Source organism: Pituophis catenifer, unplaced genomic scaffold (assembly GCF_029215685.1).
Source record: "Pituophis catenifer annectens isolate HBS135680 unplaced genomic scaffold, rPitCat1.0.hap2 SCAF_3, whole genome shotgun sequence".
In the NCBI taxonomy this organism is placed as follows: domain Eukaryota; kingdom Metazoa; phylum Chordata; class Lepidosauria; order Squamata; family Colubridae; genus Pituophis; species Pituophis catenifer.
This window is the reverse complement of record NW_027256883.1, coordinates 99,747,493-99,773,370: the sequence shown is the minus strand read 5'-3', so window position 1 is coordinate 99,773,370 and position 25,878 is coordinate 99,747,493. Positions and strand designations below refer to the sequence as shown.

Here is a 25,878-nt window from a genome sequence, read left to right as displayed (position 1 = left end):
TTTGCCAAGATAACTTCAGGGATTTGCTTCAGCAGTCCTCAGGAGTCAACACAAAGACACAAAACAAAACTTAAATGGTTTTCTGAAAGCAGCAGAAGCATCTTTTTTCTGTCTCACTGAAAAAAGTCAGGCTTTTTTTCATGAAAGCCAGACACCAGTGCTTCTACAAGTTCTAAAACACCATTTCTAACCAATTCTAAGTGGGCACAGCCCTAATGGATATAGTTTTATTTGTCAGTTTTTGAAGAATTCCCTCTGATGCCATAACAATTAAGATCGTGTATGTATTATTTCATACCACCACTACTTGATGGCGCAGCAGACTAATGTACTGTTAAGTAACATCAGCTGCCTGCAATTACTGCAAGTTCAAATCTCACCAGGCTCAAGGTTGACTCAGCCTTCCATCCTTTCGAGGTAGGTAAAATGAGGACCCGGTTTGTGGGGGCAATAAGCTGACTTTGTATAAAAAAGAACACCGCTTAGGGGGGTCCCGAAAGCCCTACTAAGCAGGTATATACAAAAAGTATGAAGGCTATTGCTTAATGCATTGTAAGTCGCCCTGAGTCTCCGGAAAGGGGCGGCATATAAATCGAACCAATAAATAAATAAATAAATAAATAAATAAATAAATAAATGTAAAACTTCTTTTAAAGTTTTTTTTTTAAAGAAATGCCTATATAGCACTATATAGCCAATACATAAAATAATAAAACAACTTAAAGGCTACCTGGAATCTGTTCAGGAAAATAAAGTTCATAGAATTTGCAATTCTTTCTTTAAAGCAATAGCATGTAATTTGTAGACCTAAACCAAACTGTAGATTCCAGTTCTATAGCAGTGAAATTTGGCAGCAAATAACAATGTGACGTGGAGGTTTGTGTGGATTCATGGATGGTCATTTTAACAGTGAAAATGGCTACCCTAAAATAAGCAACCATCTTCCCCCGAGGATAAAACTGTTATCCCTGAATATGGGATAAAGTCTCATAAAGTAGATTCAGAAGGCAATTTTAAAGAAATAGACTCAAAAGCAAAAGGAAGATATTTGGCCTGTCTTGAGACCAGGTTCCTGAATTTCTTTGGATAAATAATTTTGTATGTTTGTATAATGAATAGTAAGCATTAAAATTTTGTAACAATGATTATTCTGAATACTGCTTAACAATCATATAGAGTTCTAGCAATGTGAGAAAGATGAGACAGCATTTTATGAAATCAGCAAAACTTTAGAAATCACAACCCCTTGCTAAAAATGAAGCATCAGGCATATTTGCAAATCTCCAACTAGAAGCAAGGAAATAAATACCTATCCCACAGTATTCTTTCAGGGAACCAACCAATAGACTGGGAAAGGGTCATTTAGGTCACTGCATTCCATTCAGTCCAGGAATCCAAATTAAAGCCTCCTTGAAAGATGGCTGCCTAGCCTGTAATATTGAACTGGACTTCTGGTTAGGAAGTTTTTCTAATATTCAGCAGGAAACAGTGTTCCTGAAACTTTTGTTTTGCACTCCCGAATAGGTTTTATAAAATGTTTTGCTTGTTTTAGTCTGAAATGAAGTTAAGGTAGTTAAATTTAGTTAACAGTTAAATCTGTCCAGTACTTTTCTCCCAACCATTTGCTGTACAGGTAACTGATAACTGAAGGAACTTTATCTCAATGTCATCTGCTAATTTTTATTCATCAATAAATTTACTACCTGTTCCTTATCTAAATTGACACTGAAGCCTTCTTGACACAGTAACAACACCAAGAACTTTCTATTAAAGGGCAAACAATCCATTGGATTATTTTAATACTTTTTTATTGTTAATTTTAATCAGCTTACTGAATTTTCTAGATTTGATTTCTGTTTTTAAACTTATTTAGCTGCACTAAGAATGCACTAAGAAGTCAAGGTAGTCCTTGACTTACGATATTTGTTTAGTGACCATTCAAAGTTAAAATAGTGCTGAAAAAAATGATTTTTGACTGGTCCTCATACTTATGACCATTGCAGCATCCCTGTGGTCACGTGATCACAATTTGGGCACTTGGCAACTGGCATGTACTTAAGATGGTTGCAGCATCCCAGGATCATGTGATTGCTACTTGCAACCTTCCCAGCCATCTTCCAACAAGTAAAGTCAATGGAACGAGTTGGGTTTGCCTAATGATCCTGTGATTTGCTTTACAAACACTGCAAAAAGGTAGTAAAGTTGGGTGTGAGTCACTTAACTACCACATCCCTTAGTAATAGAAATTCCTGCACCAAATGTGGTCATAAATCAAGGACTACCTGTAAAAGAATCAAAATAGCAGTTACCAAGACCAGGATCACTGACAAAACAAACTTCATTCTCTTTTAATACAGATGTCTCATTGAGGAGCAAAGGCAGTTGTCAATGTGGAGACAAATGGCAAAACAGGTTATTTATAAAAAGCATCCAAAATCACTTGCAAAAAACAGTACAAAACTATTCCCTATTCATGAAGATGATATCTTCAGGTGAAATAAAAGTTCATGGCAGAGTTTCTGTTAAATATAGACTGCAAATATTCATATATCCCTATAGATATATATTTATATAATGTTCCAGCATTGTCTTGGTGTATCTTACCGCATCAGAGGGGTTCTGCAAAGCACTGCCTGTATGTTCAAAGGCAAGAATGCTTTCTGCTGTAGTGGAATGACTGAAAGGTTTAACAAAAAAGAAATCTCCCTGCTCAGACATAGGGGAGAAACAAGACTTGTAGTTCTGAGCTCCAGCTCCACTCACTTCAAGGTATCTTATAAAGCCTTCTGGATTTGGATAACCACTGATATTTATGGTAGATTTTCGGTCTGTCCTCCTACTACACCAGCGTGATATGATCCAGTTCGGGATACAGAAGCCAGACTTGAAGCACCTGGCTCCTACAATAATCATCATTACACAAGACACTAGAGAGATAGCCACTAGAGAAATGATAAGATAAAGAGTTAAATTCTGAGCCCTGGCAGGTGACTTGGGGAGAAGGTCCAAGGATTTGGTAAAGTCCTGTGCAGCATTATCCTCTGAGGAGATTATTAGAATCAATGATGCTGAAAGAGATGGCACCCCATTGTCCTTCACTTCTACCACCAACCGGTGAGAAACCCCAGGTTCCCTCAGTGTCCGAATGACACGGATCTCTCCTGAGTGGTCTTCTACTTTGAAAGTATTCACCTCATTTGTCTCATAGAGTAAATGGTACGAAACCCATGCATTATGGCCACTGTCAGCATCCACAGCCACTACTTTAGTCACCAGATATCCAGGTTCCACTGGGATTAGAAGTGACTGATGAAAGGCAGAACCTTTGGGAACTTCTGGGTGTACAATTACAGGTGCATTATCATTTTGATCCACTATGAACAGATGAAGAATGCTTGTGCTGCTTAGTGGTGGGAAACCTGAATCCTTCACCTCTACTGAAACTTGAAAGACTTTTTCTTGCTCATAATCTAGAACCCTGGAAGTGTAAATACTGCCATTCTCTTGATTGATGTGGAAATAGGTTGAGATAGGCAAGCCATGATTTCCGGTATCCACAATGGAATAAGATAGCTTGGAATTGACACCTACATCTGGATCACAGGCTGACACAGAAAAGACTAGAGTTCCAGGAGATGTATTTTCCTCCACATGGGCTGTGTAGGAAGGGATGGAGAAAGTGGGTGCATTGTCATTGATATCTGAAACTTGAATTAATATATTTTTCTCAGTTGACTTTTGAGGTATTCCAGAATCTGTTGCTTTAATTGTGATATTGTATCCAGCAGTCTTCTCTCGATCAAGTGGGCCATTAGTCACTAGTGAATAATGTCCTTTAAATGAAGACACCAATTTAAATGGCACATGTCTTGGAATCTCTAAGTGAACTTGCCCATTGTCTTCAGAATCATTGTCCTTTGCTTGAATAAGTGCAATGACTGTTCCTATGGGTGCATCTTCTTGTACTGAGCTAGAAAGAGTGGTCATCATAATCTCTGGACTGTTGTCATTAACATCAACAAGTTCTACTCTAATATTGCAATGACCTTCCATAGCAGGGGATCCCTTGTCTTTAATGTAGATGGCTATTTCATATGCATTGGCTTCTTCATAATCCAATAAAACTTTTGTCTTGATTTCCCCTGTTTGAGAGTCCAGACTAAACACATCAAGGAGTTTTAGCTGTACACTGCTGCTGGATTTAAAGAAATATTCAACTTCTCCATTAGGTCCTTCATCTAAGTCAGTAACATTGAGTTTTGTTACAATAGTCCCCACCTGGATATTTTCCTCTAAATAAACCTTTGATACAGGTGGTTCACACACTGGGGGATTATCATTTGCATCAAGAACGTGGACTGTAACCTGAACAGTGCCTGACTGAACAGGATTTCCACTATCTAGGGCAGTCAGGATTAAATGATGGGTAGCTGCTTTTTCCCTGTCCAGGAGCTTTTCCAATACAATTTCAGGTATTTTGACCCCATCTCCTCTGATATTGATACTCAAAGCAAAATGTTCATTTGGACTGAGCTCATAGGTTGCAATGGAATTGGAACCAGTGTCTTGATCTTCTGCAACTTCCAGCCGTAATCGGGTGCCTAGGTTGGCAACCTCAGTGATTTCTAAAGAAACAGTGTCCTTTGGGAATCGGGGGGCATTGTCATTCACATCCAGTATCTCCACCTCCACCCGGTTAAGTTGCAATGGATTCTCCAGCACCAACTGAAAAGGAAAAGAACACCTGGGGCTGGAGCTACACAGCATTTCCCGATCTAACCTCTCATTGACGAGTAACATGCCGTCTGCCAGGTTCACTTGGAAGTATTGGCGCATTCCCTCACTGACCAGCTGCAAGCGGCGAGCACGCAGAGTCCGCACATCCACTCCCAGATCCTTGGCAATATTCCCCACGTAAGAGCCTGGATCCTGGTCCTCTGGGATGGAGTAGTGAATCTGCATGGAGATGAGATCTGGCAGGGAAAACACTGAAGCTAAAAATAACAGCAGCTGCCATTGCAAATTCTGTCTGCTATCCATGCCTGGCTTGCTTCAGTCAAAAGGATTGCAGCTTCTGGCTGCTGCTGCTGCTGCTTCTTGCCGGGGGTTGGGGGAGGTGGGTGGGTGCGTGTTTTTTTTTTTTGCTGCTTCTAGATACACTCTGTCCCTCCCACCTGGTGACTCTGGGATGACCCGAGAGGGCAGTGCAGCCCCCCAAAAAGGATGCTGCAGCTTGAGAGAGAAGGGAGAGGAGGGGGAATGGATTTTCAAGCAGCAGCAGCAGCAGCAGCAGCAGCAGCAGCAACAGCTCCTCCTTGGCAAAATGGAAAACAGGAAAAAGAGCTCTGAAATGGATATTAGCAATCCCCTTCTCTGTGACAGCACTGAAGTCCCTTTCTCAAAATACATCCCCCCAAAATACTTTGCCCATCTCCAGAGCCACCATGCTCCTCCTCCCCCTCTTTTTCCAGCACAGCAGAGCGAGCTGTCCCAAGGGTGCTGTTGGCCAAAAGAGCTTGCACAGACTGCCTGGCTGAAAAAGCTGAAATCAAAAGTGTACAAGAAAGGCAGAGAGAGTTGCTTAGAATATACATAATCTCAGAAAAAAGAAAGACAACCTCCCAGCCTTAATTCCCAATCTTCCCCAAAGCAATTGGAACAACATAGATGCCTAAGGAAGTGACTGAATGAGTGAGTAAAAAGCCTACAGTATATGAAGCCTGCTAGACAGACAATTCAGAAGGCTTCAGGGTGAGCTTGTGTAGGTTAACAGTATCTATGCAATAGCTTATTCATTGATTTCCCCACCCTTATCTCTTGTGCACAAGAGACCATAAGATGTGTACAGAACCCAGGGCTTAAGCAGAAAATTCTCACCTTATGAAAGAAGCTGGCTTCAGTTAGATTGCTGCAAGAAGCTGCCCTAAGAGTCAAATTAGGTTTCATAAACACAAACTCGCTGATATCTGATACAGGAGAAAAGCAAGATCTGTATCCTCTGACTGGAGGTCCTGAAGTGGCTACCTGTACTCCAATCATGGCATCTCCAGGGCTCAGCTGATAATGATAATGTCCCGTCATGTGATCTGGGACATTTTCAAGCCCACTAGCTTTACCTCCACAGCATCCAAAGATAGTAGATGTTGCAAGAGCATCACGGTGAAGACATCTTGCTCCCAGGGCCACCAAAGCAATCAATATGATAGTAGAAATTGCTGCCAAACAGATAATAAGGTATAAAGTCAATGTGGGTGGTCTCTCACTTTTCACAGAATGTGCACTTAACCCTAGAAACACTTCAGAAGTGCTCTCTTCCAGGAATATGATCACAGTAACTGAGGTAGACATGGAAAGTTCTCCTGAATCTTTGACAACTATGATTAGTTCCTGGGTAGGATTGTCTAGGTCCTGTATTATTCGCAGAGTCCTCATTTCCCCACTGTGAAGACTTATGCTAAACAGACTAAGATCTGTGGCTTGTTTTAGATGATAAGAGAGCCAAGCATTTTGCCCAGAATCCAAGTCCACAGCAATAATTTTTGTGATTAAAGCTTTGGCCATAATAGATCGAGGAATCCTGAATTGTACAACTGAATCTTTCCCAGTAAAAGGAAACTGAACCTTTGGTGCATTGTCATTCTGATCTAGTAGATAAATGTGGACCATAACCCTGTTGCAGAGAGAAGGAGAACCTCCATCACAAGCTTCCACCTGAAACTGAAAATGATTGGTACACTCATAATCAAAAGAGCTCTCTGCAAAAACTTCCCCATTTGTTGGGTTAATGGAGATGAAAGAAGTGAGATCTTCAATCAGTTCTTGTCCTGGACTGGACAAAACAATGTAAGATAGCTGTGAATTCTGGTCTTTATCTGCATCTGTTGCAGAAACTTTAAGGAGAATCACTCCTGCTGGATTGTTCTCTTCTATGATGACTTCATAAAATGACCTGTCAAACTGAGGTGGATTATCATTAACATCTGCCAGAGTAATGGAGAAAGATGTCTGTTGCAAGAGAGATGGATTTCCTAAGTCAAAGGCACAGATAGTGATATTGTATTGAGAAGAGTTCTCACGATCCAGTTGCCCACCAATGAGCAAGGAATACTGGTGCTCAAAATCCTTCCGAAGTTTAAAAGGAAGATTTTTTGACAAATCACACTGGACTTTCCCTTGATCCCCAGAGTCTCTATCTTTGACATGTATCACAGCAACTACTGTGCCAGGAGGTGCATCTTCACTCATGGAACTGGAGAAAGATGTGAGAATGACTTCAGGGACATTATCATTGACATCTGTCACTTCTACAATAACACTGCAATGCTGTTCCATGGTAGGGGAACCCATGTCTTTAGCTTCCACTTCAATTTCATATATGCTGGCCTCTTCAAAATCAAGAGTCCCTTGAACACGGATTTCTCCTGTGATATTATCAATAGCAAATATTTTGCACAAAACTTCAGAGTTATGACTGCTGAGGGAATACCGTACCTGTCCATTAGACCCTTCATCAAAGTCGGTTGCATTCAGTTTAATCACCAGTGTCCCAGTAGGAGAGTTTTCTACCAAGCGGACATTGTAAGTGGGTTTGTCAAAAACTGGATGATTATCATTAGCATCCAGAACATGGACAGCAATCTGTACACTGCTAGATCTGGGGAATGTGCCCCCATCTTCAGCTGTCAGGATCAAATTGTGGATAGCCACACGCTCTCTGTCCAATGTTTTCTCCAGAACTAGTTCTGGGAATTTGGTGCCATCGGTGTGTGCCTTCACATTAAGGCTGAAGTTCTCATTGATGCTGAGGTGATAGGTTTGCAAAGTATTTGTTCCTATATCTGGATCCTGTGCATGTGGAATAGGGAAACGGGCACCCAGGGCAGCCAATTCATAGATCTGCAGAACAATTGTGCTACTTGAGAATTCAGGAGCATTGTCGTTGATATCCAGAATCTCCACTTCGATGCGATAGAACTCCACCGGGTTTTCAATTGCAAGTTTAAGATGCAAGAAACATCGCAGGTTCTGGCCACAAAGCTGTTCTCTGTCTATTCTGTCATTGATTATTATGATTCCAGTGTTCACATTCACAGAGAAATACTGGAAGTCGGAATCAGAAAGCACCTGCAGATTGGCAGCTGCAAGCTTTGTTACATCCATTCCTAAATCCTTAGCAAGATTTCCTACAAAGGCTCCCCGAGTAAGTTCCTCAGGGACAGAATAACGGATCTGTGCAAAACAGTCACTCAGAAACAGACAGAAAGCAAAGGTATGTAAGAATCCCAAACGCCAGGCAGTTTTTTCTGGTCTGAGCATCTTTCAGAAATCCACAGCAGGAAGGTCTAAAAATTGCAAAACAGGAGCTATTTATAGCACACAGTACAGCTTTAAAACCCTGAGAAACTCACCAGTTATCCCAACGAAATATGCATTATATGAAAGAAAGAGGGTCTATAGTCAGTATTTACCTCCCTCATTCATTGTTTTGGTTTGAGAGAGATTGTCACTGCTATGGAGGGAGTGGTACGCACGGCAAGTCTTCAGCATTAACCGCCTGTTCATTCGCTGAGACTGCTTTTCTATTTATCCAATCAGCAGAGCCTTTCCCAGGACAGCAACACAAGCACCAATCCATGTCTGAAAGCAGCTACTGTGTGAAAAAGGACCGCGTAACCTGTTTTTTTTTTTTTTAAACCTAGAGACATCAGGCAAAAAGACAGGCTGTGGAAAACATACTCAAACATCTTGCCCCATTTTGGCTTTGTTCTAGCTTATCTGACCACCAGAAGTATTAGCAGCATGCAAATATTTGTTCTAACAACACAGCTGACTCCTCCTATATTATATACGCAGCAAAATAGTGAATTTCTCATTTTCTATCAGGAATGACAATTAATTAAGGCTAGCAATGGCTCCCTCCTTCCCCCATCCCAACTCACCCAGCTAATTATTTGTAGAATGCTGAATTAATGATACTTTTAGGATAAGATGTATTTTTTTCAGAAAACGCATATTCTATTTTTCTAATAATAAACCACTTGGCAGGTGGTAGAGCTTTGCAATTGTAAATATGTTAAAAATGAAAGAAAAATCTGATTTTGGCAGCATTTGAAAAATGATATATACAATTATTAACATTTGAATTTTCTTCTTATTCTTGCCCAAATCAAACCACTGCTCCCCAGTTCCAGGTTCCTATCATAGGTACTTCCAACATATGTAAAGTCATGGGGGTCAATCCACAAAATTTGCCTCATCTCCAAAGTATCTATTTTAGAAAACACGTTCAAAGTTCCTGCACCATTTCGATAATAAGGTATGAATTAGCCCATGCTTAATCTTCCATTTATGAAGCTACAGACCTATAAGAATTTAGCTTTTGGTCTAAATGTCTATAGAGACTCTCAGTCATCCAGGTCATGGTTGTCCCAAAGGTGCTTTTTCAAAAAGATGTTTCCTATAAGATGTTTTGCTTCTCATCCAAGAAGCTTCTTCAGTTCTTCAGTTCTGAACTGAAGAAGCTTCTTGGATGAGAAGCAAAACATCTAAAAGGAAAAACGAAGTCCAGTAGCTTTTTGAAAAAGCACCTTTGGTTAGCTCTTGGTCAAATTTCAATTACTGGAAATACCAGTTATGTTTGGGATGGAATCAGGACAAAACACAAAAAGTCACCTCACCTGCTCTGGATGGTTCAGCGTATTAATATGGGACAAAAAAGAATCAACTTTCCTTGTTAGGGTACTTGGCTGAGAATACACAGGCCTCATGAAGGTGAAATCACTTCTGTCTGACCCTGAAGAATGCCTGGATTTATGGGTATGGCTATGGGAATCTGCAGGCCTCAGGGTTACCTCCATGTATTCCAGGGTACCATTGGAGTTGAGTTGCAGTTTAGGACTGAAGTATTTGAAAAGATCCCTGATAGGATCATTGTTTATGGTGTAAGAAGAATCTTTGTCTTTTCTTTTCCAAAAGCATTTTGCAGACAAGACAATTAAAGTAATGAGAGAGACAATGCTAACCACCACCAGAGCTATAATCAGATACAGAGTCAGATCAGATTTTTCTTTGGGATGATTTATGAACTCATGAGACTGTGAACTTTCCTCAGATGCTTTTTCCTCTAGTGAGACCAAGATTGTAACAGTAGTGGACAAAGATGGTTTTCCATGATCCTTAACAAGGACAAGGATTTTCTGTGGAAGAAGATCTGTTTCTTGGAAGCTTCGAATAGTCCATATTTCCCCAGTGTATGGTGCCACTCGAAACAGGGAGGCATTCGTAGATTGGGGGAGTAAGGAATAGGACAGCCAGGCATTATGACCAGAATCTACATCTACTGCTGTGACTTTTGTGATGACATAACCTACTGGTGCCAACAGAGGGATTCTCTGGAGTGCTGACAATTGCTGGCCAGTCACTGGATACAAAACAACAGGAGCATTATCATTCTGATCCAATATGAAGAGATGAACACTAACACTGGAGCTTAGTATCGGTGTCCCAGCATCCTGCACAGTAACAAGAATTTGCAACACTTGAAGCATTTCATAATCAAAAGAATGCTGAGCATATATATTCCCGTTATCTGGGTTGATATAAATAAAGGAAGAAATGAGGGCATCTTGGACCTGATTTCCAGCCACTGAGTAAGTGAGCCGGGAATTATCACCCTCATCAGGATCAGAGGCAGATACAGTACACAACAGAGAGCCAGGTGGATTGTTCTCTTTCAAGAAGGAGTTGTAGAAATGCTGAGAGAAGGATGGTATGTTATCATTGACATCTGAAATGTTTAGCAAGACAGTCAAATCTCTAGTTAAAGGTGGAATTCCTGAGTCTTGGGCAGTGAGCTTTATAGTATATTGAGAGACTGTTTCTCTATCCAGCTTTTCATGTGTAATTAAGGAAAAATGATTTTCAAACGATTTAATTTTAAAGGGTAGGTTCGTTGGTATTTGCAAGCTTACTTTTCCATTGACACCCAAATCTTGATCTCGCACACTGAAAAGCCCCACCACTGTTTCTAAAGGTGTATTTTCTGGCAGTGGATTTACCAAGGAGGTAAGCAGAATATCTGGGAAATGGTCATTTTCATCTTCAACTTCTATTTGGATAACACAGTGGCCTTCCATCTGTGGTATGCCCTTGTCTCTGGCTCTTATGTGAAGTTCATAAAATTGGGATTCTTCAAAATCCACAACTCCTTGAATATAGATCTCACCTGTATGGGGATCTAAACCAAACAATGTCTGGATGGAATCTGATGTGTGGATTCCAAAAGAATACTGTATTTCCCCATTAGAACCTGCATCAGGATCAGTTGCATTGAGTTTAAAAATTAAAGAACCTACGGGAATGTTTTCCAAGAAATGTATCTTATACACAGGCAGATCAAATGTCGGCTCATTATCATTATTGTCAAGGACCACAATGGTGAGCTGACTTGTTCCTGACAGGACAGGGTCCCCTCCATCATAGGCAGTCAAAATTAGCTGATGTTCTGATTGCTCTTCTCTATCCAAAGGCTGGTCTAGCACCAGTTCAGGTAAAAGCTTGCCATCCTTCACATTCTTTATATCAAGTATGAAATGAGGATTGGGACTGAGCTGGTAGGCACTGATTGCATTGGTCCCAACATCTGCATCATGTGCACTCTCGAGTGGAAGCCGTGATCCTGTAGCAGCAGATTCTGCTACCCTCAATACAAGCCAGGGAGTGATGAAATTGGGTGAATTATCATTCAAATCCAGAATCTCTACCTCCAGGTGAAAGAGTTCCAAGGGATTTTCAATTACTACTTGCACAGGCAGGATGCACAGTGAGCTTGCTCCACAGAGAGTCTCTCGATCTATCTTTTCATTCACTATCAGAGCACTACTGTCCAAGTTAATTGCAAAGTACCTCTTACTTTCCTCAGAGCCCAGCCAAAGCCTACGACTTGAAAGATCTGCCAGTGTTAAGCCCAGGTCATGTGCCACCTCTCCCACCATGGTCCCCAGCTTCGATTCCTCCACAACAGAATAGCGGATCTGTCCTGTAATCAACACCCAGCTGAATAATAAAAATAAGCCCAGTACTTGCCATTTGCAAGAGAGTTGCCAGGACAATTGTGGCTTCATCTCAGAAAGTCTTCTTGTAATTTCCCATTTATCAAGAGATTTTTCAAGACCTGGATGAGTTCTGTTGATAAAATCCCTCTGTATTCCTTTCCAAATGAATATAAGTAGCTTTTGATCTTGCTCAGCTGCAACAACGTTAGTCAGAAAGGTGAGGGGGTGGATTAAGGGAGGGAAACTGAATTACAGCCATGACGGAGGAAGAAAGTCAAGGCGGAAAGACTAGATCCCTTCCTTCCATCAGAAATCTGATCAGCAGCTGAATAGAGGATATTTCCATATAGTCTTTACCACTGACAGTTCCACCTACACCCTTATAGTAGCAGCAACAAGCAGAGTTGAGATAGCACCCAATAAAGCAGGCTGGTTCGTCACTGGTTTTGGCAGCTATGTTTAGCAGCTCAGATTCTTGTTCTCAAGGAAACAGCACATCCGGAAAGCATGAACAGTACAAATTTTGATTGTTTACATTCTCTAGATTGTTCCATTGCATCTGAACAAATAAGAAAGTCTCTTTATCCAGAATGACAATATTCTAAAGTGGCCTGTTTTCCATTTGTATGAAAAGATAGTACAAGGAGGAAAAGAAAAGAACTTTCCATCCATCCATCCATCCATCCATCCATCCATCCATCCATCCATCCATCCATCCAGAATATGGTCTGCTTGTTTTTGGCTCAGCATGATGTGTGAACCTGTCCACTGCAACATACCATTAAGTCCAGGGATGGTATTCACTTACCCCCACTACCAGTTCGCAAATGTGAGCGTGCATGCATGCTTGCTTTGCGTGTGACACCTCTGCGTGTGTGCAGGGCCTTCTGCACATGTGCAGAGCGTCAAAAATGGGATGTGATGATGCAGCCGCTGCTACCGGTTTGCCCAATCTGCATAGAACCGGCTGAATACCACCACTGATTAAGTCTAAGCCTGAGTTAGTATTATGTACTGTATGAATGGATACATTCAATGTCAACATAAGACATCCAATTATAGAAATAATTTCTTATTCTGTGTTTTGTTTTCTTACTTATTTACTTCTGGAAAATTACCCAACAAAGTTTCTTTTGTAACAGAAACTGGTTGTTGAAATTTAACCTAATACAGGTAGTCCTTGACTTACAACAGTTTGTTTAGTGACCATTCAAAGTTACAACAGAACTGAAAAAAGGAGTTATGACCATTTTTCACACTTATGACCATTGCAGCATCCCCATGGTCATGTAATCAAAATTTGGATGCTTCACAACTGGCATGTATTTCTGACAGTTGCAGTATCCCAGGGTCATATGATCACCTTTTGTGATCTTCTGACAAGCAAAGTCAATGGGGAAGCCAGATTCACTTAATAAACGTATTACTAATCTAATAACTGCAATGATTCACTTATTGTGGCAATAAGTGAGGGAGTCATCTTTGTTGCAGCTGCCATTGTATAAGTCCTGCTGACACTGGCCACCGTGAGAGGGTGACCGGGTCATTGCCTTCTGGGACAGCTGCCTGAGACTCCTCTCCACTGTCATGGGAGGACACTGGAGTCCGGTTTGACCCCTGGCCGAAATGGTGGACTCTCTCCCCTGGACTTTTTATACCATCATTAAGAATCCTTGGCCTTTTTCCATCTTCCCCAGACAGACTTTTGGAACCTTAAGATGTACTCATCCGCTGATCTGTTCGCACTGCGAGACTCCCCCCTCTCGCGGGCCTGGCCCTCCACGTTATCGAGGGCTTATCTTGATGACAGGCTTTGGAACCCCGAGAGATGGCATGCAGCGAAGAGGGGGTTGAGGGTTTTTTTATGCAAATTCTTACTGAAATTTTTAAGGGGACCCAGGAGGAGGGATGGAAATAATGATTTTTTTAAGGGGAACTGGGAGGAAGACCAAGGGGTTTGGGGGGACAAACCCACTAAGGTCAGAGCCGAGCCCGGCACAGGGGGACGGCCTGGAGGGTGCGAGTCGAGGGATTGGGGAGGGGCTGGAGGACCATCCAGAAGAGGAATTTTCCATCAGCACGGTGAATGGGAGGGGCAGATATGGCAGGAGTAGGGGACCATATCATGTGCAGGGGGTGCGCACTCGCTGTTTGAGAGCAATTGCGCGCCCCGGTCCCCAAGACTCCACTCAGATACTATGTGGCTTAGATACTCAGGACCTGGGCCTCCAGCTGATGTTATGCAATGCCAGGTCCGTGGTTAATAAGCCCCCCCTCATTCATGATCTTATACAGGAGGGGGGAGCAGACCTGGCAGCTATTACTGAGACCTGGTTGGGCCCGGAGGGAGGGGTCCCCCTGGTTGAGATGTCCCCACCGGGCTTCAGAGCATTTCATCAGCCGAGGGCACAGGGGAGGGGCGGGGGGGTGGCGGTTATTATTAAAGAAGATCTTGGTTCGAGGGAAACCACTGTGCCACAGATTGCCAGATGTGAAACCCTCTTTGTGAGCTGGGGTCATGGGGTTCAGATGGGCCTGTTGCTCACGTACCTGGCTCCCTGCTGCGTGGCAATGGCCCTGCCCGAGCTACTCGATGTGATAGCCACGGTGGCAGTTGATACACCCAGGCTTATGGTCATGGGTGATTTCAACCTGCCATCCGTTGGTGAGACGTCTGAGATGGCACGGGAGTTCATGGCTTCCATGACGGCCATGGACCTGACCCAGTTAGTTCATGGCCCCACTCACAGGGGGGGGGGGGTCACACTCTGGACTTGATTTTCGTCTCTGGCCAGTGGTTGAGTGGCCTTGTTATAGGGGATATAGACATGGAACCTTTGTCATGGTCTGACCACTCGCTCCTTCGCCTAGATCTTCGAACCGCTACACCTACAATATGGGTCCGCCCCAGGCGCCTGATGGATTCTGATAGATTCCAGATGGAGCTTGGGCCATTTCCTGAGGTTCTAGCTCAGGACTCGGTCGGGGACCTGGTGGCGGCCTGGGATCGGGCCGCTAGCGAAGCCTTAGATTGAGTCGTGCCTTTGCGGCCTCTGACCCGGTCCCGATCCCTCGTGGCTCCTTGGTTTACTGAGGAGCTGAGGGAGATGAAGCACCGGAAAAGACGCCTGGAGAGTGGTTGGAGGGCCAGTCTCACCGAATCTGACCGAACACTGGTAAGGTCACATATTAAGACCTACCTAGTGGCGATAAAAGCGGCAAAGTCTAATTACTTTTCCGCTCTTATTGCATCATCAGAGAACTGTCCGGCGGCCCTGTTCAGAGTGACCCACTCCCTGCTTCAACCGGGAATGCGGGAGGACCCTCTGGAGGGCAGGGCTGAGGATTTCGGATGGTATCTGTATGACAAAATCGCTCAGATCCGGCAGGATTTGGACTCTGACTGGGTAGATCCGGGCAGGATGACGAGGAATAGTCTTGAGAATGTTATCTGGGAAGAGTTTGACTCTGTGACTCCGGATGACGTGGACAGGATTTTGGGGAGACTTAATGCGACCACATGTTTACTGGACCCGTGTCCCTCCTGGTTAGTACTGGCTTTCCGGGAGGTCTCACGAGGCTGGCTCCAGGGAATTATCAACGCTTCGTTGAGTTAGGGTCACTTCCCCGCTACCTTGAAAGAGGCGGTGGTGAGGCCTCTCCTCAAGAAGCCCTCCCTGGATCCGGCAGTATTGGCTAACTATTGTCCTGTCTCCAACCTTCGCTTTGTGGCGAAGGTTGTTGAGAGTGTGGTCGCACGACAGTTCCCACAATTCCTGGAGGAAACGTCCTATCTAGACCCGTTCCAGTTGGGTTTCAGGCCTGGGCACAGCACGGAAACGGCATCGGTCGCGTTGGTTGATGATCTCTGGAGGGCTCGGGACAGGGGTTGCTCCTCTGTTCTGGTCCTATTAGATCTCTCAGCGGCTTTTGATACCATCGACCATGGTATCATGCTGCACCGGTTGGAAGAGTTGGGGATGGGGGGACCGTGTTACGGTGGTTCTCCTCCTTTCTCTCAGACCGGTCGCAGTTCGTGTTGGCAGGGGGGCAGAGGTCGACCTCGAGGCCTCTCATCTGTGGAGTGCCGCAAGGGTCGGTCCTCTCGCCCCTTCTGTTCAACATTTATGTGAAGCCGCTGAGCGAGATCATCTGTGGCTTTGGAGTAAGATACCACCAGTACGCTGATGACACCCAGCTGTACATCTCCACCCAGGCCACCCCAGCGATGCCCTTGAAGTGATGGCCCAGTGCTTGGAGGCTGTATGGATCTGGATGGGGAGGAACAAGCTCAAGCTCAACCCTTCCAAGACTGAGTGGCTGTGGTTCCCGGCATCCCGATATAGTCAGCTGACTCCATCACTGACTATCGGGGGCGAGTCTTTGGCCCCCATTGAGAGGGTGTACAATCTGGGAGTCCTCCTGGATACGCAGCTGTCTTTGGAGGAACATCTGACGGCTGTTGCCAGGGGGACCTTTTGTCAGGTTCACCTGATTCGCCAGTTGCGCCCCTTTCTTGATCGGGATTCCGTGTGCACAGTCACTCATGCCCTTGTCACCTCTCGCCTGGACTACTGCAACGCTCTCTACATGGGGCTCCCCTTGAGGAGCACCCGGAGGCTCCAACTGGTCCAGAATGTGGCCACCCGGGTAATTACGGGAGCTGCATGGCGCTCCCGCATAACACCGCTCCTGCGCGAGCTGCACTGGCTCCCAGTGGTCTTACAGGTGCGCTTCAAGGTGTTGGTTACCACCTTTAAAGCACTCCATGGCATAGGACCTAGTTATCTCCGAGACCGCCTTCTGCCACCGACGACCTCCCATCGACCCGTGCGCTCCCATAGAGAGGGCCTCCTCGGGGTGCCATCAGCCAAGCAATGCAGGCTGGTGACCCCCAGGGGGAGGGCCTTCTCTGTGGGGGCACCTACCCTCTGGAATCAGCTGCCCCCAGAGATAAGGAGAATCCAAGACCTCTGTGCCTTCCGCCGTTCCCTTAAAACTTTCCTTTTCCAACAAGCCAGGCTGGCCTAACAATGCCTTTTAAATGATTTTAAATTTGTATGTTTCTTAAATTTTTGGCCAAATTGAGATATTTCCTTTTAATTTGTTCTTAATGTTTATATTATGTGTTTTTATCTGGCTGTACACCGCCCTGAGTTCCCAGGAAGAAGGGCGGTATATAAATTCGAAGTAAGGTAAAGTAAAGTAAAGTAAATAAAGGTTGTAAAATGGAGCAAAAGTCACTTAACAAATGTCTCACTTAGCAAGATAAATTTTGGGCTCAGATGTTGTTGTAAGTTGAGGACTATCTGTACCTATGTTTCCATTAGTTAAAAGCATTACTTCTTATCAAATCTTTGAGTCTCACATATATTTTTAGACTTATTTTAAAATATTTTAAAGAGCTATTTAACACAAAACTCTCCTCCAAAGTATTTTTAATTCATAAGATGTCCACTTTAATATGAAACCTGTTTCACATGGCTTTAGTCATCATTTTCAATATTAAGACATCCAAATCAAAACCACTACTATCCAAAGAAAAACATTTCACATCACATTTAATTTGTCTCTTGGGGAAGGCAGCTAGCTGGAAGAGTACCTATTGCTAATATCCCCTAGTGACTGACTTCACACACCTGACGTTTCTCCCTTCTGAAGAGTGAGTCATGTCAGACTTTAGGAGACTATACGGAAAAATACTTCTACTTTTTTCATAGTTTTATTAATGTATAATATAACATACAAAAAGAATACAAAAACAAATATTAGGTAAATTAGGAAAGGAAAAAGGGAAGTGGATAGTGGGGGAAAGCAAGGGAAAAAGAAAAAAAATAAGGCATTGATTTTCAACTCCTTTGGTGCAGTAAAATAAGGCAAAGATCTATCCTCAACTTTTTGCTTTTTCATAATAATAGAAACTAGCCATTTCTATAACTACATGGAAAAATACTTCTAATGAAAACTGAAGGAAATTAATCTTTTGCTCTATGGAGTGAAAACATCAATGTTTTCCCACTTAAATGGAATTCTTTTCTTTCAGGTATTGACCCAAGGCATATCAGATGTTTTATTTTCAATCTTTAAATCACTTCAAGATTAAATATATATATAAAAAAAACATAGAAGGTGCTGAGATTGCTGGCAGAATGGAATAGCAATAACACTTAGACTTATATACCATTTTGTAGTGCTTTACAGCCCTATCTAAGCAGTTTACAGAATCAGCATATTGCCCCCAACAATCCGGGCCCTCATTTTACCGACCTCAGAAGGATGGAAGGCTGTCAACCTTGAGCCGGTCAGAATCGAACTCCTAGAGTGAGCAGTGAATTAGCCTGCAGTACTGCATTCTAACTACTATGCCACCACGGCTCCTAGCCCATCCTATTCATTGTGGACATAATTGCCATGCTGATATTTGAGATTAGATATCAAAATGGTTCTGGCTGATTTAAGTGAGATTTAGGATAAGGCCATCTTATTCCAAAATAGTCTGTCTGATCTGACTTTCTCTTGGGAAGGTTGAAATTTTGAAAATGCTTAGGATGTGTCTTGTTACAGCTTATAAGAAATTCATGCATTCTGTTACTCTGGTGACCAAGGAAACTCCTTGTTCTGAGAAAAGTATAGTTTCTTGGCTTGATGCCCATTTTGAGTTAATAATGTATCTTGAAACTAGAAGTGAATCTATTGAATTTAGTCACTGAACATTCATTGTAGATGAATTTTAGTCACTGAACACACATCATAAATGGTTCCATTCTCCATGGTATAAACATAGAAGGAAATAGACATTCCATTATACATTTGACCAAAGAGTAAAAGCTGTGAAGTTTGAACAATACCAGGATTAAACAAATGCAAATATAGAAAATATTAACATTCTCTCAGCACTTTTCTTAGTCAAAAGTTGTGATATAGGCTCTGAGAAATAGGATAAATTATTATTGAGATCAGAGTGATTACACAGATAATGCTCTGAATTGAAAAACTCAAATCTGTAATCGTTTATTATAACATATTGTGAAAGGAATTTTTTTTCTCCAAAATCTTCCTTACTAACCCTGAGGATCATTTCTGTGGTACAAAGAAGAACACTATTGGTATAATAGTAAACAAGTGAACCTAATCAGTAATACCTAATCAGTTATGATGGAATCTGGAGCTGAAGTGAGGGGTGGAGTTAAAAGATTGGCTAGTCTGGAATTGCTGAAAGGGAGGAAGCAGTGGAAAACAGTAGGGTTGCCAGATCTGCTTCCAAAAAATAGCAGACAAGCGGGGGGAGGGGGGGGTTAAGTAGTAAATTTTTTAAAAAAATTTTTACAATTAAATTATATATTTTCTTACAAACATTTTAACACGTATTAAAATAATCACTTCAAAACTTTACTTAAAATTCAAAACATCAAATATATTATAATAATATGTAAAATATTAAATTACATTTTACTTTGCTGTCGTGTGTATTTTTTATTTGACTGCGCAGCTTTGATCAATTCTTTGTGTTTAAGGAATAATTCTTTAATTTCAGTACAACGTTGAGAAATATTAAAAAATATACAAAGTTCACTTCGAACTGATGGTACAAGCAGTCGGTTACGTTCGTCAGTCCACAAATTTCCCATGACGCTGAAAATTCGTTCAACGTTTGCATTTGATACCGGAATTGATGCACAATACTGGAACAGTTTCAGTAAACTCAGAGCTGGCTCTTTCTTGAAAAAGTACGTCCACTTATCAAGGGATGAATCACCCTGCAGATGAACATAAACTTCTTCTAAGGCAGAAATTTCATCGAAGAGAGTGTTGGGTGGAAGTTCTTCTCGCCATGGTGATAATAACCAGATGTTCGTCATTTCTTCTAAAGTTGGAGGATTATTGCGATCAATTAGATTGAAACAATTTAGCATCTCATATTCTGAATCGGTGAAATTATACCACTTTTCTAGGTACGCAATGGCTCTTTGATACACGTTGATGGCTTCTTTCTTGAACTTTTGCATGGCATTCTCAGGCAAATGTTTTTTACGTAAGGCAAATAAAACTTTCATTCTAAAAAACTGCTCATCGTATTTTTTTTGCAAAGAATCACGCAGCTTACACATGATAATGTGGAGATCACATGCAAGAATTTTCTTGCTTTCCAGCTTCAGTAGGGTGTCTTGCATTATTGACATGAAGAAGTGCGTGAAATATAAATACAATTCTGAAATTGTTGGTTCATCGTCCTTTGCGAGTTCATTTTCCTGATCCGAAATAAGGTTCCAGATAACCTTATGGCACTCATCAGATCCAAGAGAAATAAAATATGATTTTAGAGGTAACCAGTTTAAAAGAAGTCTTTCGACCGCTTTAAACAAACTTAACCAACATGTTGGAACATGGCGCAAAACTTCATGGAATTCTGACTCGCAAAACTCAAAAAATGATTTCAACTCTTCTTGTTTCTTCGCAGAATTCGAAAATTCGGCAAAAACCTTCAGCACTACATTTTTGATATCAAAAGATAACTGCTTTAATGCATTTTTTGCGCTGTTGTGTAAAATGTGATTATTGCAATGAGCATTCGATCTTTGTCTCATTCTAACTTATGAAAAAAAAGACAAAACACGATTCTATTCTTATTCTCTTAGACTGTACAGCTTTAGATTACGTACCATTTCATCATAAAGCTTTTGAATAAAAAAAATGTCCACTATTTTGTGAAAAAAAATAGTGAACATAATGTGAAAAAGTGGACTGTCCGCTCAAATAGTGGACACCTGGCAACCCTAGAAAGCAGACTCTCTTTAAACTCTGAAGTTCTTATCTAGATGTTCTCTAGTGAGTGCAATGAATCTGATCAGATTCCTGTTAATAGGCAAGTATCAATAAACATACCATTCTGATCAACTGCTTGTGTAGTTCTGATTCCTTGTGCCTGACATTAGTAATCATTAAGAATTTTCAGGGTTGTGCTTATGGAAGCTGTTCCTTGTTCATTGGTCTTCTTGTGAATTTTGAAAAATGTCATTTTCATCACCTTTTGAATTATTTATCTCCAAATTCATAATCACAGCTGCAAATTCTCTGGTTGTTCTGTGAAGTATGAATGTTAAAGGAATACAGGTAGTTCTTAACTTATAACCACAATTTGAACCAGAATTTCTGTCCTAAGTTGTTGCAGTCATCGGTCAAGTCAGACCTGCTCTTAGAACAATTTTTATGGTGGTTGTTAAGCAAATCCAGTTTCTTCAATGGGGGTATTTTGCCAGAAATTGCCAAAAATGCCACAAACTGTGATCACATGACTACAGTATGTTGCAAGGTTGTAAATGTAGGCTAGTTGCCAAGCGCCCAAATTGTGATAATAGGGCTGGAGGGTGTGTGTGCAGTAGAATGTACGTTATAGTGGTGGGCCATGATGAACTTTAATCAGTGATTAAAGATGCTGAGCTTGTCATCTGGAAAGCTGGCAGCTCAGGCTGGAGACACAAGCTCTACACAATGGGGTGAGCTCCCGTTATTTGCCCCAGCTCCTGCCAGCAGTTCGAAAGCATGCAAGCGCGAGTAGATTAATAGGTGCCACCTCTGTGGGAAGGTAACAATGTTCCATGCTTTTTGGTATATAGTTATGCTGGCCATGTGACCACAGAAATGTCTTCAGTTAACACTGGGAGCCAAGAAACGGAGATGAGCACCGCTCCCTAGAGTCGGACACAGCAGGGGAAACCTTTTCCTTTACCTTTTGTAGGTTGTAAGTCAGTTTTTCCAAAGCCACTGTAACTTTGAACATCTGTCAAATGAACAAGTCAAGGACTACCTGTAGGTCACTTTCCAATGTACTAATAAAAGAGAATATTTGTAGCACAGATTTGAAGTGACGGGTCCTTGGTGCTCTCTGAACTTGGTTGTTTCTTGCAAACTTTTAATTACCCAAACTAGGTAACATCATCAGTACTAGTCAGTCAGTGCTAGCGCTGATGTTACCTAGTTTGGGTAATGAAACTTCTGCAAGAAAACAACCAATCTCAGAGGAATATCAAGGACCCCTTATTTTCCAGTATGGACCCTAAATCTTCTACATGTAACAATCACTCAGACACTTTCCAGCTTTATATGTTGACTGACTAAAGATGAAATATCATTGGAATCTATAGTCCATCTTGTAACAGCACTTCCAAATTTAGTAGGAATTCCTTCACCTAGCATTGTAAGATCAAGAATTGAAGCTGCTCTTTTCTTTTAAGTACTTTCTCTCAAATCAGGTCAGCTTTGCTGCCATCTGTACAAGAATTAATATTCAAGCTGGATTGTTCGTGTGGACTTAAATAGTAAATACTAATTAAATTTGTACCAGCATCCCAGTAGTCATTTCACTGTTAGAACTCAGATTTACTGTATTTTTCAGAGTATAAAACAGTCCGGAGTATAAGACGCACCTTATTTTGTGGGGAGGAAAAAAAAAATTCTGCCTCTGCCTACCAGCATCCATTGGTATTCATCTAGCTACCGTCCTTACAGCAAACAGCAAACAGCCTGGTCAGCTTCAGCACATTAGCCTGATTCAGCATGAGCAGCTGATTGGTGGGTGGATTACCTCTAGGAATATCCCCAATCAGCTGTTCCCAGAGGTGACCTTTAGCAACAGGTTCGCTGGTTGTGAGCATGCACGCGCCTCTTTGGGGCAGATATGCAGCTTCAAAAATGCACCTGATCATCCCAGGGTGCTCCAGTGAGTACAGCAGGGGAAGTGCAGAACCAGTCCAGCAAGGCAGCAGCTGTTCCGGGTTGCCATTTTGGCCTCTGTGCCTTGCTTTTTCACCCTCTGAAAGCTCCGTTTATTTATTTATTTAATTTTATTTTATTTATTTAATTTTTATACTGCCCTTCTCCTGAAGGACTCAGGGTGGTGCACAGCCAAAAATAAAAATGAACACATATAAACATATAAAATTTAGAACAGTTTAAAAGGGAATTAAATAATTTGGCCCATTTTAATTAAGACAAAGACAACCCATATAACTTAAAATTGATCTTGGTATTCAGGCCAGCCCAGCTTGTTGAAACAACAGCGTCTTGAGGGCATGACGAAAGGTGCGTAGGTCAGGGATCATCCGTAAATCCCGGGGCAATTCGTTCCTGAGGGCAGGTGCCCCCACAGAGAAGGATCTCCCCCTGGGAGTTGCCAGTTGACATAGTTTGACTGACGGCACCCCGAGGTGTCCCTCTCTGTGGGAACATACTGGCCGGTGGGAGGCTATTGGTAGCAGAAGGTGATCTCGTAAGTACCCGGGTCCTAAGCCATGGAACGCTCTGAAGATAGTAACCAACACCTTGAATTGGACCTGGAAGACCACCGGGAGCCAGTGCAGCTCGCGGAGGAGAGGTGTTACATGGGAGCGCCATGTCGCTCCCATAATCACCCGCGCGGCCGCATTCTGGACCAGTTGGAGCCTCCGGGTGCTCTTCAAGGGGAACCCCATGTAGAGTGCATTACAGTAGTCCAGGCGGGAAGTAACGAGGGTGTGAGTGACCGTGCATAGGGAGTCCCAATCCAAAAAGGGCCGCAACTGGCAGATCAGGCGAGCCTGATAAAAAGCTTCCCTGGCCACAGATGTCATATGCTCTTCTAAAGACAGCAGTGCATCCAGGAGGACTCCCAAGTTGCGAACTCTCTCTGTGGGGGCCAGAGTTACACCCCCAATAATCAGCGATGGCACCATCTGGCTATACCGGGACGCTGGGAGCCACAGCCACTCAGTCTTGGAGGGGTTGAGTCTGAACCTGTTTCTCCCCATCCAGATCCACACGGCCTCCAGGCATCGGGCCATCATGTCAAGGGCATCATTGGGGTGGTCTGGGGTGGAAATGTACAGCTGAGTATCATCAGCGTACTGATGGAACTTCACCCCAAAACCACAGATGATCTCACCCAGCGGCTTCACATAAATGTGAAGGGGGGGCGAGAGGACCGACCCCTGTGGCACCCCACACATGAGGTGCCTCGGGGTCGATCTCTGCCCCCCTGCCAACATGAACTGCGACCAGTCCGAGAGAAAGGAGGAGAACCACCGCAATACAGTGCTCCCCACTCCTAATCCCTCCAGCCGGTGCAGCATGATACCATGGTTAATGGTGTCAAAAGCCGCTGAAGATCCAATAGGACCAGTACAGAGGAACAACCCCTATCCCGAGCCCTCCAGAGATCATCAACCAATGCGACCAATGCCGTTTCCGTGCTGTACCCAGGCCTGAAGCCCAAATGGAATGGATCTAGATAGACAGTTTCATCCAGGTACCGGGGAAGCTGTCACGCCACCACACTCTCAACAACCTTTGCCACAAAGTGTAGGTTGGAGACAGGACGATAGTTCGCTAATATAGCCGGGTCCAGAGAAGGCTGCTTGAGGAGGGGCCTCACCACTGCCTCTTTCAAGGCGGGAGGAAAGAAACCCTCACATAAAGAAGCATTAATAATCTTCTGGAGCCAGCCTCGTGTCACCTCCCAGGAGGCCAGCACCAACCAGAAGGGACATGGGTCCTATAAACATGTGGCAGTGCTGAGCCTACCCGGAATCCTGTCCACATCCTCGGGAGTCACCAGGTCAAACTCCTCCCAGATAACACTTTCAAGATCCGCCTCCATCGCCCTGCCTGAACCCACCCAATCAGAGTCCAAGCCTTCCCAAATCTGAGTGATTTTGTCATGCAGATATTGCACAAAATCCTCAGCCCTACCCTGCAAGGGGTCGTCCCGCACTCCCAGATGAAGGAGGGAGCGGGTCACCATAAACAGGGCGGCTGGGCAATTATCTGCAGATGCAATAAGAGTGGAAAAATAGTTCGATTTTGCCGCTCTTATCGCCACTAGGTAGGTCTTAATATACGACCTCACCAGTGTCCAGTCAGATTCGGAAAGGCTGGCCCTCCAATCGCTCTCCAGAGTCTTTTCCGGTGCTTCATCTCCCTCAGCTCCTCAGAAAACCAGGGAGCCAAACGGGATCAGCACTGGGTCAGAGGCCACAAAGGCACGACATGATCCAAAACTCCAGCGGCTGCCCTATCCCAGGCGGGCACCAGGTCTTCAGTCGAGTTGTGAGCCAGAACCTCAGGGAATGGCCCAAGCTCCGTCTGGAACCTATCCGATCCATCAGGCGCCTGGGACGGAACCACCTTGTCGGTTCCGCCTCCCTGCGGCGAAATGTAGTGGTACGAAAGTCGAGTTGAAGGAGTGAATAATTTGACCATGACAAGGGTTCAATAATTATATCCTTTATTTCTAGATCATTCAACCACTGACCTGAGACACAAGTCCAGAGTGTGTCCCCCCGTGTGGGTAGGGCCATGAACTAACTGGGTCAGGTCCATGGCCGTCATGGAAGCCATGAACTCCTGAGCTGCCTCTGATGTTTCACCGACAGATGGCAGATTGAAATCCCCCATGGCCATAAGTCTGGGGGTATCAACCGCCACCCCAGCTATTATGTTGAGCAGCTTGGGCAGGGCCGCTGCCACACGGCAGGGAGCCAGGTATGCAATCAGCAGGCCCATCTGCACCCCACAACCCCACTTCACAAGGAGGGACTCACATCCGGTTATCTGAGGTACAGCGGCCTCCCTCGGACAAAGATCTTCCTTAATAACAACCGCCACCCCCCCGCCCCTTCTCTGAGCCCTCGGCCGATGGAATGCATGGAAACCTGGTGGGCACAGTTCGAGGGGAACCCCCCCTCCTGACCCAACCAGGTCTCTGTAATACCCGCCAGGTCCGCACCCCCCTCCTGCACAAGATCACAAATGAGGGGGGCTTTATTTACAATGGACCTGGCATTGCACAACA

General features: G+C 43.4%; 2 protein-coding genes across 6 annotated transcripts in view; both read right to left on the bottom strand.

Annotated features, from left to right (window-relative positions):
* LOC139314882 (protocadherin gamma-A4-like) overlaps positions 1 to 25,878 on the bottom strand; it is a 234,618-nt gene that overhangs the window by 24,688 nt on the left and 184,052 nt on the right. The window lies entirely within an intron of this gene.
* On the bottom strand, positions 963 to 25,589 carry LOC139313881 (uncharacterized). Its single transcript, XM_070939360.1, has 6 exons — positions 25,339 to 25,589; positions 9,678 to 12,054; positions 6,025 to 8,229; positions 5,175 to 5,314; positions 2,605 to 5,050; positions 963 to 968 (listed from the first exon to the last, which is right to left on the bottom strand). The coding sequence occupies exons 1-6, from the start codon at positions 25,587 to 25,589 to the stop codon at positions 963 to 965; spliced, it is 7,425 nt and encodes a 2,474-aa protein (XP_070795461.1).

Excerpts from the sequence above, each read along its gene's own strand:
- LOC139313881 (XM_070939360.1), bottom strand. The coding sequence starts at position 25,589 with ATGGGCCTGCTGATTGCATACCTGGCTCCCTGCCGTGTGGCAGCGGCC. Across the intron at positions 8,230-9,677 it reads CGCTGAACCATCCAGAGCAG|ATCCGTTATTCTGTCCCTGA; the intron begins GTGAGGTGACTT and ends TGTTTTGCACAG. Across the intron at positions 5,051-5,174 it reads GGTCATCCCAGAGTCACCAG|CAAGCCAGGCATGGATAGCA; the intron begins GTGGGAGGGACA and ends TTTTGACTGAAG.